The 14,670-nt window shown below is 47.8% G+C and overlaps 1 protein-coding gene across 2 annotated transcripts in view; it reads left to right on the top strand.

The window, feature by feature from the left end:
* The window catches only part of rcc1l (RCC1 like), a 242,932-nt gene that overhangs the window by 201,958 nt on the left and 26,304 nt on the right, over positions 1-14,670 (top strand). For both annotated transcript variants that reach the window (XM_038813553.1, XM_038813551.1), the window contains one exon: positions 11,183-11,268. In XM_038813553.1, coding sequence (XP_038669481.1) covers positions 11,183-11,268 — 86 coding nt within the window. The remainder of the gene's footprint in view (positions 1-11,182; positions 11,269-14,670) is intronic.

Here is a 14,670-nt window from a genome sequence, read left to right as displayed (position 1 = left end):
AGAGGGTGGTGGGTGCTTGGAACGCATTGCGGAGGTGGTAGAGGGGGGTACGCTAGCGTCATTTAAGATGTATCTAGACAGATAGATGAATGGGCAGGGAGCAGAGGGATACAGATCCTTAGAAAATAGGCGACAGTTTTAGATAGAGGATCTGGATCGGTGCAGGCTTGGAGGGCCGAAGGGCCTGTTCCTGTGCTGTAATTTTTCTTTGTTCTTTGTTCTTTTCTGACCAGCTGGAACTCCGCCCTGCGACTCTGCTCCCAGTCAGCTACACTCTTTGTAAACTCCCGGATTCCCTCACGCTCTTTGAGGAAATGTAAGAAATGAAAGGAGCACCTTTCTCCCTCCTCACCAAACTCCCTCAGTCACCAAACTCCCACCTTAGCACTCTGGTGCAGCCCGAAGTCAGCACTCCAGTGCAAAAACTGGGATTCACTTAGTGCTAGGGGTTTGGATGGGGCAGAGTTTGTAAGGTGTATCCAGGAAACCTTCTTGATTCAATATGTAGATAGTCCAACTGGGGAAGGGGCAGTACCGGATCTGGTATGGGGGAATGGGTCTGGACTGTATAAGACTTTGGTTGAGGTTCGAGTCGGGGTACATTTTCGGAGTAGTGACCACAATGCCATAGGTTTTTGTACAGGGATGAGGGTAGCATTATGGTGCTAAACTGGGGAAAGGCAAATTACGATAACATTAAACAGGAATTGAAGAATTTGGAATGGGTGCGGCTGTTGCATAGTAAATCAACATCGGACATGCAGGAGTCTTTCAAGTGACAGTTGATTACAATTCACGTTCCTGAGAGAATTAAGGATAAGTATGGGAAGTTTAGGGAGCCTTGGATAATGAGGGATATTGTGAACCTCGTCAAAATGAAAAAGGAGACTTTTATATCGTATAGAAGGGTGGGGACAGTCAAAACCCTTGAGTATAAAGAAAGTAGGAAGGTACTGAAGCGGGAAATTAGGAGGGGTAGGAGGGGTCATGGAAAGTCCTTGGCAAGTAGGATTAAGGTTAATCGCAAAGCTTTTTATTCATATGTAAAAAGCAAGAGGGTGGCTGGGGAAAGGATTGGACCACTTGAGGACAGTGGAGGGGATCTATTTGTTGAGCCAGAGGAAATGGGCGAGGTACTAAATGAATACTTTGCATAAATATTCACCAAAGAAAGGATCTTTGTGGAAGATGATTCTTGAGTAAGGTGTGTGGAAAGTCTGAATCATGTTAACATCGACAAGGAGGAGGTATTGGGCCTTTTAAAAGATATTAAGGTAGATGGGTCTCCAGGGCCAGATGGGATTTACCTCCGAATACTGAGGGAAGCAAGTGAGGAAATTGCTGGGGCTTTGACTGACATCTTTGTATCCTCATTGGTTGCAGATGGACTCCAGAGGACTGGAGAATAGCTAATGTGGTACCTCTGTTTTGGAAATGTAGCAGGGATAATCCTGGAAACTATAGGCCATTGGTAGTAGGTAAATTATTGGAGAGAATTCACAGGCACAGAACTTGTACCCATTTGGAAACAAATGGACTCAAAAACTATGGACAGCAGTATTTTGCAAAAGGGAGTCGTGCCTCACTAACTTGGTTGCGTGGTTTGAGGAGGTGACAAAGATGTTTGATGAGGGGCAGGCGGTGGATGTTATTTACATGGACTTCAGTAAAGCCTTTGACAAAGTGCCTCATGGCAGACTGGTACAAAAGGTGAAGTCATACTGGATCAGAGGTGAGGTGGTAAGATGGATACAGAACTGGCTCGGTCACAAAAGGCAAAGGAGTAGCAGTAGAAGGGTGTTTTTCTGAATGGAAGGTTGTAAGTAGTGGTGTTCCACAGGGATCCGTGCTTGAGCCTCTGTTGTTTGTACGATTTGGAGAAAAATGTAGCTGGTCTGAAAGTTCACAGGTGACACCAAGGTTGGTGGAGCGGCAGATTGTTGGAAGATACAGCAGGACATAGATATGTTGGAGACTTGGACAGAGAAATGGCAAATGGAGTTTAATCCTGACTCCCCCAAACTTTGTGTCATCGGCAAACTTACTAACCCACCCTTCCACTTCCTCACCAAATGAATCCTGAAGCAAAATATTAATTTAGGGTCTCCCCTATGTCTTCAGACTCTGGGCACAAGTTCCCTCCACTATCCCTGATCGGTCCTACTCTTACTCTGATCATCCTCTTATTTCTCACATAAGCGTAGAACGCCTTAGAGTTTTCCCTAATCCTTCCCACCAGGGCTTTTTCACGCCCCCTTCTAGCTCTCCTAAATTCATTTTTGAGCTCCTTCCTGACTACCTTGTAACCCTCAAGAGCCGTGCCAGATCTTTGCTTCCTCAACCTTGTGTAAGCTTCCTTAGAACATAGAACATAGAACAGTACAGCACAGAACAGGCCCTTCGGCCCTCAATGTTGTGCCGAGCCACGATCACCCTACTCAAACCCACGTATCCACCCTATACCTGTAACCCAACAACCCCCCCCTTAACCTTACTTTTATTAGGACACTACGGGCAATTTAGCATGGCCAATCCACCTAACCCGCACATCTTTGGACTGTGGGAGGAAACCGGAGCACCCGGAGGAAACCCACGCACACAGGGGGAGGACGTGCAGACTCCACACAGACAGTGACCCAGCCGGGAATCAAACCTGGGACCCTGGAGCTGTGAAGCATTTATGCTAACCACCATGCTACCCTTCTTCCTCTTTTCTTTTATAAATGTTTTTCTTGGGTTTTTGAACAAAGTATATTTACCGTTATGTGCACAGAATAAGAAGCGAATGGCACATACAAACATCCCAAAACATTTTTAAAAATAAAAAATAAAATAAAAAATAAAATAGAATAACTGGTTGAGCACCAGCTCAACAGCAGCAGCTCTGTACAACTGGCAAAATTATTTTTGTGGGGAGTAGGGAGGGGGTGGTGGAAACTGGGGAGGAAACTGGGGAGCACATTTGGGTGCCAGAGAAACAATTAGAGTGGGCAATACTCGAATGGGTCTGGTGTTGGTGTTGTCAGTTGCTTCTCCCTGATAGATCTCACTGGCGTTGTCATCTCGCGTTCACCTCCGCTTCAGCCGTTCCTCCCGTCTTCCGCCTGTATTCTCCTTGTTCTCTGTTCCTGGAGATGCCAGGTTTGTTATCGTATTCCGGGCCCTCCTTCCGAATATCATTTCCCTGCCTCCCCCTCCCACCTCCCTGGTTCTCCTCTCTTGTTCCCCGTCCGTTCCCTCTTCTCTTCTCCCCCCCCCCCCCCCCCCCCCCTCCTGTGGTTCACCTTCCTTTCCTCTTAGGTTTAGCTGCCCCCCCCCCCCCCCCCCCCCCCCCCCGGGTCTATTTCTCCCCCTCATACTTTGGTTACTTTCCCCTGATTCTTGGCTACCTGGCTATTCGTTGGCCACTAACAGGTCCCGGAACAATTGGGTGAATGGCTCCCACGTTCTGTGGAAGCCGTCGTCTGACCCTCGGATGGCGAATTTGATTTTCTCCATTTGGAGAGATTTTGAGAGGTCGGACAGCCAGTCTGCAGCTTTGGGTGATGCTGTTGACTGCCAGCCGAACAGGATTCTACCCCGGGCGATCAGGGAGGCAAAGGCAAGGGTGTCCGCCCTCCTCCCCAGGAATAGATCTGGCTGGTCTTAAACCCCGAAGATTGCCACTTTCGGGCATGGCTCAACCCTCATCCCCACCACTTTGGACTTGCCTCGAAGAAGGCTGTTGTATTTCATAGAATTTACAGTGCAGAAGGAGGCCATTTGGCCCATCGAGTCTGCACTGGCTCTTGGAAAGAGCATCCTACCCAACCCCGCACCTCCACCCTATCCCCATAACCCAGTAACCCCTCCCAACACTGAGGGAATTTTGGATACTAAGGGCAATTTAGCATGGCCAATCCACCTATCCTGCACATCTTTGGACTGTGGGAGGAAACCGGAGCACCCCGAGGAAACCCACGCACACATGGGGAGAACGTGCAGATTCCGCACAGACAGTGAACCAGCGGGGAATCGAACTTGGGACCCTGGAGCTGTGAAGCAATTCTGCTAACCACTATGCTACCGTGCTGCCGTCCTTGCGCATGTGGAGGTGGTGTTGACCCTATGCAGTGCTTCGCTCCAGAGTCCCCACCCAATTTCAATTCCCAGGTTGTCCTCCCATTTCTTTCTTGTTGCGTCCAGTACGGTGTCGGCCCTTTCTACAAGTCGGTCATACATGTCGTTATAGTTTCCTTTATCTAATATGCTTGCGCCCAGTAAATCTTCCAGTAATGTCTGTCGTGGCGGTTGTGGGTACGTCCTTGTCTCCTTTCGTAGGAAGATTTTGAGTTGTGGATACCTTGGCTCGTTCCCCCTGGCTAGCTGGAATTTCTCTGTCAGTTCGTCCAGTGTTGCGATCCTGCCGTCCGTGTATAGGTCCGTGACTGTCAATGTCCCTCCGTCCTGTCCCCACCTTTTGAAGGTGGCATCAGTCAGCGCTGGTGTGAACCTATGGTTGTTGCAGATGGAAGCTTTGTCCGACATTTTGGTCAGGCCAAATTGCTGCCATGGTTTGTTCCAGGAGTGGAGGGTGGCTATCACCACCGGGCTGCCTCTTAGTGTCTAAAGATGTGCAGATTGGGTAAATATAGTGAGGCTTCGGGGCTAGGGTGCAGGAGGAGCCCTAAGTAGGGTGCTCTTTCAGGGGTTCGGTGTGGACTCGCAGGGCCGAATGGCCTCCTCCTGCACTGTAGGGATTCTAGGATTCTTTACTGAGAAAAAAGATGCTGACAAAATATTGGTAAAAGTGGAGCTTGTGGAGGTAATGGGCATGGTGAAAATTGAGACCAAATTTACTGGAAAGGGGGGGCGACATTATTAGAATAATAATGAGGCTTGCATCTCGGGTTGCTAAAGGAAATAGGGGTGGAGATAATTAAAGGGCTTGGCATAACTTTTCAAACTTGCAAAGATATGGGGGAGGTGATAGAGGATTGGAGAGTGGCAAATATGATGCCCTTCTTCAAGAATGGGTGTAAGGACATTCCTGGTAACTGCAGGCTGATGGTAAGGTTTCACAAACTATGATTAGGGAAAAAATCAACAGGCACTAGGGTTCGTTCAGGAGAGACAACTAGTTCCACTTCTTTCTGCCACAGAGTTATCCAAAGGTTCCCAACATTTTGTGTGACGAGATCTCCCCAATATACAGTTCTAAATTACTGACCCCATGTTCTAAATTTCCCATTGTCCCATGATCAACCCTGTAAAGCCGCCTGAGAATTTTATATTCAGTGAGATTGCTTCTCGATCTTCTAAACTCTAGTAAATATTGGCCTACTCAAATTTAGACTCTTTATCAACAAGGGGTTAATGAGGGGGTGAAAGGTTATTAGGGATTGACAAGAATGTGGGGTTGAAGTTACAATCAGATCAGCAATGAAGGGCAGCAGGGTAGCATGGTGGTTAGCATAAATGCTTCACAGCTCCAGGGTCCCAGGTTCGATTCCCGGCTGGGTCACTGTCTGTGTGGAGTCTGCACGTCCTCCCCCTGTGTGCGTGGGTTTCCTCCGGGTGCTCCGGTTTCCTCCCACAGTCCAAAGATGTGCGGGTTAGGTGGATTGGCCATGCTAAATTGCCCGTAGTGTCCTAATAAAAGTAAGGTTAAGGGGGGGGTTGTTGGGTTACGGGTATAGGGTGGATACGTGGGTTTGAGTAGGGTGATCATGGCTCGGCACAACATTGAGGGCCGAAGGGCCTGTTCTGTGCTGTACTGTTCTATGTTCTAAGTACTGAGCGAACACCACACTGTCAGAGGGGCAGTACTGAGAGGTCACTGCATTGTCAGAGGGGGAAGTACTGAGAGAACACCGCACTGTCAGAGGGGCAGTACTGAGAGAACACAGCACTGTCAGAGAGACAGTACTGAGTGAACATCGCACTGTCTTAGGGGCAGTACTGAGTGAACATCGCACTGTCTTAGGGGCAGTACTGAGAGAACACCGCACTGTCTTGGGGGCAGTACTGAGTGAACATCGTACTGTCGGAGCGGCAGCACTGCGATATCAACGCACTGTCAGAAAGGCAGTATGTGGAGATGCCGGCGTTGGACTGGGGTGAGCACACTAAGAAGTCTTACACCAGGTTAAAGTCCAACATGTTTGTTTCAAACACGAGCAGTACTTCGAGAACACCGCACTGTCAGAGAGGCAGTCCAGTGAGAATATTGCACTGTCAGAGGGGCTGTACTGAATGAGCACCACACTGTCAGAGGGGTAATACTGAAAGAACACCACACTGTCAGAGGGGCAGTACTGAGTCAATGGCTGCTTTAGGAGAGGGCTAAATCTAGACCAATGCAGGCCAGCAGCGCGGGTTCAATTCCCGTACCAGCCTTCCCGAACGGTCGCCGGAATGTGGAGACTGGTGCTTTTCACAGTAACTTCATTTGAAGCCTACTTGTGACAATAAGTGATTTTCATTTCATTTCACTGTCATAGAACATAGAACATTACAGCGACCAGAACTGCACACAATACTCCAAATGCGGCCACACCAGAGTTTTGTACAACTGCAACATGACCTCATGGCTCCGAAACTCATTTCCTCTACCAATAAAAGCTAACACACCGTACGCCTTCTTAACAACCCTCTCAACCTAGGTGGCAACTTTCAGGGATCTATGTACATGGACACCGAGATCTCTCTGCTCGTCCACACTACCAAGAATCTTACCATTAGCCCAGTACTCTGTCTTCCTGTTATTCCTTCCAAAATGAATCACCTCACACTTTTCTGCATTAAACTCCATTTGCCACCTGTCAGCCCAGCTCTGCAGCTTATCTATGTCCCTCTGTGACTTGTAACATCCTTCTGCGCTGTCCACAACTCCACCGACTTCAGTGTCATCTGCAAATTTACTCACCCATCCTTCTACGCCCTCCTCCAGGTCATTTATAAAAATGACAAACAGCAGCGGCCCCAAAACAGATCCTTGTGGCACACCACTAGTAACTGGACACCAGTCAGAGCATTTCTCATCTACCACCACTCTTTGTCTTCTATCAGCTAGCCAATTTCTGATCCAAACTGCTAAATCACCCTGAATCCCATGCCTCTGTATTTTCTGCAATAGCCTACCGTGGGTAACCTTATCAAACGCTTTACTGAAATCCATAGACACCACATCAACTGCTTTACCCTTATCCACCTGTTTGATCACCTTCTCGAAGAACTGAACGAGGTTTGTGAGGCACGACCTACCCTTCACAAAACCATGTTGACTATCTCTAATCAAATTATTCCTTTCCAGATGATTATACATCCTATCTCTTATAAACCTTTCCAAGACTTTTCCCACAACAGAAGTAAGGCTCACTGGTCTATAGTTACCGGGGTTATCCCTACTCCCCTTCTTGTACATTCGTTATCCTCCAGTCCTCTGGCACTATTCCTGTAGACAAAGATGACTTAAAGATCAAAGCCAAAGGCTCCGCAATCTCCTCCCTAGCTTCCCAGAGAATCCTAGGATAAATCCCATCCGGCCCAGAAGACTTATCTATTTTCACACTTTCCAGAATCGCTAACACCTCCTCCTTATGAACTCCTTCTAGTCTAGTAGCCTGTATCTCAGTATTCTCCTTTGTCTTTTTACAGTGTGAATACAGACGAAAAATACTCATTTAGCACCATTCCTATCTCCTCGTACTCCACGCACAACTTCCCACTACTGTCCTTGACTGGCCCTACTCTTACCTTAGTCATTCTTTTATTCCTGACATACCTATAGAAAGCTTTAGGGTTATCCTTGATCCTATCTGCCAAAGACTTCTCATGTCCTCGCTTGGCTCTTCTTAGCTCTCTCTTTAGAGCCTTCCTAGCTAACTTGTAACTCTCAAACGACCCAACTGAACCATCACGTCTCATCTTCACATAAGCCTCCTTCCTCTTGACAAGTATTTCAACTGCTTTAGTAACCCATGGTTCCCTCGCTCGACCACTTCCTCCCTGCCTGACAGGTACATACTTATCAAGGACAAGCAGTAGCTGTTCCTTGAACATGCTCCACATTTCCATTGTGTCCATCCCCTGCAGTTTTCCTCTCCAGCCGATGCATCCTAAGTCTTGCCTCATCGCATCAAAATTGCCTTTCCCCCAGCAACAACTCTTGCCCTGCGGTTTATACCTATCCCTTTCCATCGCTAAAGTAAACGTAATCGAATTGTGGTCACTATTACCAAAATGCTCACCTACCTCCAAATCTAACACCTGTCCTGGTTCATTACCCAGTACCAAATCCAAAACGGCCTCGCCTCTTGTTGGCCTATCTACATACTGCATCAGGAAACCCTCCTGCACACATTGGACAAAAACGGACCCATCTAAAGTACTCAAACTATAGTGTTTCCAGTCAATATTTGGAAAGTTAAAGTCCCCCATAACAACTACCCTGTTACTTTCGCTCCTATCCAGAATCATCTTTGCAATCCTTTCCTCTACATCTCTGGAACTTTTCGGAGGCCTATAGAAAAGTCCTAACGGGGTGACCTCTCCTTTCCTGTTTCTTAACTCAGCCCATACTACCTCAGTATTCGAGTCCTCATCAAATGTCCTCTCAGCCATCGTAATACTGTCCTTGACTAACAATGCCACCCCTCCCCCTCTCTTACCACCTTCCTTGAGCTTACTGAAATATCTAAACCCCGGCACCTGCAACAACCTCGCCCTGCTCTATCCATGTTCCGAAATGGCCACAACATCAAAGGCCCAGGTACTAACCCATGCTGCAAGCTCACCCACCTTATTCCGGATGCTCCTGGCATTGAAGTAGACGCACTTTAAACCACCTTCCTTCCTGCCGGTACACTCCTGCAACTTTTGAAACCTTACGCATGACCTCACTACTCTCAGCTTCTTGTGTACTGAAGCTACAATTCAGGTTCCCAATCCCCTGCTAAACTAGTTTAAACCCTCCCGAAGAGCATTAGCAAACCTTCCCCCCAGGATATTAGTACCCCTCTGGTCCAGTTGTAGACCATCCCGTTTGTAGAGGTCCCACCTGCCCCAGAATGAGCCCCAATTGTTCAGGAATCTGAAACCCTCCCTCCTGCACCATCCCTGCAGCCACGTGTTCAACTGCTCTCTCTCCCTATTCCTCGACTCGCTAGCACGTGGCACGGGTAACAACCCAGAGATAATAACTCTGTTTGTCCTGGATCTAAGTATCCACCCTAGCTCCCTGAATTCCTGCCTTACCTCCCTATCCCTTTTCCTACCTATGTCGTTGGTACCTATGTGGACCACGACTTGGGGCTGCTCCCTCTCCCCCTTAAGGATCCCGAAAACACGATCCGAGACATCGCGGACCCTGGCACCTGGGAGGCAACAAACCAACCACGAGTCTCTCTCGTTCCAACAGAATCTCCTATCTATCCCCCTAACTATGGAGTCTCCAATGACTAATGTTCTACTCCTTTCCCCACTTCCCCTCTGAGCAACAGGGACAGACTCTGTGCCAGAAACCTGTACCCTGGCTGACCCCTGGTAAGTCTCTCTTTCTCTCTCCCCCCCCCCCCCCCCCCCCCCCCCCCCAAACAGTATACCTGTTACTAAGGGGAACGACCACAGGGGATCCCTGTACTGACTGCTTACCCTCAGCCCCTCTCACCATCACCCATCTATCTTTATTCTTTGGCGTAACTACCTCCCTGAAGCTTCTATCTATGACACCTCTGCCTCCCGAATGATCCGAAGTTCATCCAGCTCCAGTTCCCTAACACGATTTTTGAGGAGCTGGAGTTGGGTGCATTTCCCACAGATGAAATCAGCAGGGACACTGACGGCGTCCCTCACCTCAAACATTCTGCAGGAGGAGCATTGTAGTGCCTTCCCTGACATCCCCTCTAGATAAAAAAAAAGAAAAAGAAAGGAAGAGCTTACCTGATATTCCCTCAAACTCTTAGGTTAGAGGAGGTGGAAGGGTGGGGGACACTGCAAGTGTAGTGTCTCGGGTTGAGCAACCGCCCGACTTGTTACAGGCACTCACCTTCCCGACAGGCCCTTGCTCCTGCCCAAAATCCGGAGGCCGCTCCCACTGGAAGGTAAGCAAATTTAAAGGCTCTCACTCACCTTCCTGACAGGCCCCTGCTCCCGCCGAAAATCCGGAGGCTGCTCCCGCTGAAAGGTAAGCAAATTTAAAGGTACTCGCTCACCTTCACGATAGGCCCCTGCTCCCGCTTCCCAACAACCGTGTTTGTTTTTTTTTTGGTTAGAGGAGGGGGTAGGGAGGGAAACACTGAGGAAGTGTTTCGGGTTTAACTGTCACTTGACAACAGTACCTCCACAAACCACCTTCAAATTAGGCTGACCGCACTGCACGTATGCAAATCTCCCCAGAACAGCCAATCAGTACTCTGCTCTGCTGCCCTCTGCTGGATGCTTGCCTTCATTCGAGCTCCTCGGGTCTCGTGCACAGGTACACCTTCAATTTAGGCTGACCGCACTGCACGTATGCAAATCTCCCCAGAACAGCCAATCAGTACTCTGCTCTGCTGCCCTCTGCTGGATGCTTGCCTTCACTCGAACTCCTCGGGTCTCTTGCACAGGTACACCTTCAAATTAGGCTGACCGCACTGCACGTATGCAAATCTCCCCGGAACAGCCAATCAGTACTCTGCAGAGGGCAGTTTTGAGTGAACACCGCATTGTCAGAGGGACAGTACTGAGAGAACTCTGCACTGTAAATTGACCCTTGCTGTCTAAAAGGTGAGGTTACTAGGTTATGGGGAGGGGTGGGTGCGTGGACCTAGGTAGGGTGCTCTTTCCAAGGGTCGGTACAGTCTCGATGGGCCAAATGGCCGCCTTCTGCACTGTAGGATTCTATGATTCACAAATGGATGATCATCTGTAAGTTCCTCCAACTCTTTCAATGTCCCAACTTGAAATATGTCGCTGTCACTTGGCCAAAATCCTGGAAGTCTGTCCCTAACAGCACTGTGTGTGTACCTACACTACATGGAGTGCAGTCATTCAAGAAGGCAGCTCAACATCAACTTCTCGAGTACAAAAAGGAATGAGTTAGATATGATGGCCAGCGACACTCATTTCTCCTGAAAGCATGAATTAATAAAAAGGAAGAGAAACTTGAGTTTTTCAAAATTAATTGCTTCACAGTCGAATCAGTAATGTTTTCATCTTCCAGATTGCGGCGAGCTCTTTGTCTGGGGCAAGAATCTGCGTGGCTGTCTTGGCATTGGGAGAATGGACGATCAGTACTTTCCCTGGCGGGTAAGCCCTTCGCTAATTTCATTTTCAGAGTTGCAGAAATTTGGGATCACTTTTCAAGTCATATAAAAATTATGGATTTAAATTTAGCAGGAAATCTGGATTTCAGTGGAAGAGCTTGAATTAGTTTTTCAACACAGTACTGTCTTGAATTTTCATCCCAATTTCAGCTCTTGATTTAATGCACTTGCACACATTTCAAAGGGGGCCCAAAGGAAACTTTGACCTAATTATTCTCTAAAGGCAGACAGTGGTCAACCAGAGATTCTTAACTGTCTCCACTATGTAGATAGGGTTCAGTTTTGCGTCTTGATATGGAATGCAAAAAAACTCCCAGCTGCTTGTGTCCCATTTTTATTTCACATTGGCTTTGATATCTAAAGTTATCTTAAACTATAATAAAGCAATCCTCTATCTCATTAGACTTGTGCATCTGATGTGTTGAAGGCCCCTCATCATTTTTCTTCATGCTTTGTTATTTCTGATGTGAACTCCAACAGTGTTCATTGCCGAGAGTCTTGGGAGTGAGAAAATTTGATAGAATTTTGCATTATGTTTGAAAGTGTGGAAGTTCAATTTGAAGCCAGGGTGTTAAAGCTGAATAGAGGAGATTATGAAGGTTTTAGGGATAAATTGGCTGGGGTGGATTGGGAAAATATATTAAAAGGTGTGACTGTGCAGAGGTAATGAATACTCTTCAATGAACTTTTAAAGAACATACAATGCCTATACATTCCTTCAGAGTGAAAAGAACAGTCAACAAAGGAAGTTAAAGTTTGTATTAGATTAAAAGAAAAGGCTTATAAAGTTACCATGAAGGTAGTGACCCGGAGGATTGAGAGCTTTTTAGAATCATAGAATCCCTACAGTGTAGAAGATGGCCATTCGGCCCATCGAGTCTGCACTGACCTCTGAAAGAATATACCACTCAGGCCCCCCACCTTTACCCGACTTAACCTTTTGTACACTGAGAGACAATTTAGAATATCCAATCCACCTAACCTGCACATCTTCGGATTATGGGAGGAAACCGTAGCACCCGGAAAAAACCCATGCAGACACGGGGAGAAAGAATACAGCAAAGGAAGACCACAAAACTGATTAAGAAAAGGAGAACAGAATATGAATGTTTGGTGGCTTGAGGCAATACCAGGTAGATGTTAGTGATGAAGAACAAAGTATTTATTGGCAACTAACGAGAGTAACTTATGTACAGATACAGTCTCTATACAGGTGGTAACACTCTGATTCCCGGGTTCACTCTGACCAGAACCCCACTGCCTGGGCCCCGCGCCTTTTCCTCATAGAATCATAGAATTTACAGTGCAGAAGGAGGCCATTTGGCCCATCGAGTCTGCACCGGCCCTTGGAAGGAGCACCCCACTTAAGGCCACACCCATAACCCAGTAACCCCACCTATCCTTTTTGGACACTGAGGGCAATTTATCATGGCCAATCCACCTAACCTGCGCATCTTTGGACTGTGGCAGGAAACTGGAGCACCCAGAGGAAACCCACGCAGACACTGGGAGAGCGTGCAGACTCCACATAGACAGTTGACCCAAGCCGGGAATTGAACCTGGGACTCTGGCGCTGTGAAGCAACTGTGCTAACCACTGTGCCATCGTGCCCCCCCCCCGGAGGTTCATTGGTCGGGGGGCTGTGCTACCGCAGCCCTCTCCGTTAAGTCCCTCAATAACCTCTGTACAAATAAGCTATATAAAATATAAGGCTGAGGAAACAAAAGGGCAGCAAGTCCAAAATAGTCCATCACAGCATTAATCAATTGGGAGATTTCCTGGATCTGGTGGACTGCCTTAATCCCCCAACCGGCTCCTCCAAATCACAGGTAAAACATCGTCTTTCTCATCATAATGTCCCTGAGAGTCAACCAACTCCAAATGGTTATCCACGAAGCTTGTTCCTGGATCATCAATGGGCCTCCTCAAAACCTCTCAATCCCCTCTGTTCCAGTTCCTGTTGTAGAAGCACTGGTGCAGACTGCCAGCTCCAACCGTTCCGAGAACACATCATAGAATTTACAGTGCAGAAGGGGGTCATTCGACCCATCGAGTCTGCACAAAGTCTTACGAAGAGCACCCTACTCAATCCCACGTCTCTACCCTATCCTGTAACCCAGTAACCCTCACTTAACCTTTTTTTTTTACACTAAGGGAAATTTAGCGTGGCCAATCCACCTAACCCACACATCTTTGGACTGTGGGAGGAAACCGGAGCACCCGGAGGAAACCCACGCAGACACTGGGAGAACGTGCAGACTCCGCACTGACAGTGACCCAAGCTGGCAATCGAACCTGGGACCCTATAGCTGTGAAGCAACAGTGCTAACCACTATGCCACCGTGCGGTTGTGGTCCCCCGGCTTCTCATGTGGTCAACGGATTTCCGTACGATCCTGCCATTCAAATCCAACACACACAAGACTGAGCCTAAACTTGGACACAACTCGGCTTGGTAACGGCTGAGGTGAAGATCCTGACAAGAACCAGGTCGCCCACTCAGAACAATCTGAGGGGGCTGTCCAGGTACAGTGAATACCATTCATTCTGACATAGAGACACACATAATTGTTGCAGGAGTAGGCCATTCTGTCCTTCGATCCTGCACCACCATTCAATATGATCATTGCTGATCGTGCAAATTTAGTATCCCACTCCCGCTTTCTCTCCATACCCCTTGATCCCTTTGGCTGCAAGGACCACATCCAGCTCCCTCTTGAATATATGCAACCAACTGGCCCAAACAGCTGTCTAGAGAATTCCGCAAGTTCACAACTCTCTGAGAGAAGAAGTTCTTCCTCAAATCAGTCCAGAATAGCTTTCCCTTTATTCTTAGGCTGTGACCCCTAGTTCTGGACAACCCCAACATCGGGAACATTCTTCCCGCATCTATCCGGCCTCATCAGGATCTTATATGTTTCTATGAGATCCCCTCTCATTCCTCTGAACTCCAGTGAGTACAAGCCCAGCTGATCCAGTCTTTACCATATGTCAGTCCTGCCATCTGCCTGGTGAACCTTCTCTGGACACCCACAATAGCATGAATGTCCTTCCTCAAACAAGGAGACTAAAATTGCACACAATACTCAAGGTGTGGCCTCATCCAGGCCCTGAATAACTGCAGCAAGACATCCTTACTCCTATACTCAAATCGTTTTGCTATGAAGGCCAGCATGCCATTAGCTTTCCTCACTGCCTGCTGTCCTTCAGCGACTGTTCCACCATGACACCTGGGTCTCATTGCACTTCCCCTTCTCCAAAACTGCCACCATTCAGATAATCTGCCTTCCTGTTTTTGCCACCAAAGTGGATAAGAATCAGAGAATTTACAGTGCAGATGGAGGCCATTCGGCCCATTGAGTCGGCACCGGCCCTTACAAAGCGCA

The sequence above is a fragment of the Scyliorhinus canicula genome, chromosome 12 (assembly GCF_902713615.1).
Source record: "Scyliorhinus canicula chromosome 12, sScyCan1.1, whole genome shotgun sequence".
Taxonomy (NCBI): Eukaryota; Metazoa; Chordata; class Chondrichthyes; order Carcharhiniformes; family Scyliorhinidae; genus Scyliorhinus; species Scyliorhinus canicula.
The sequence above is the reverse complement of the archived record's forward strand: the minus strand, read 5'-3'. Positions and strand labels throughout refer to the sequence as shown.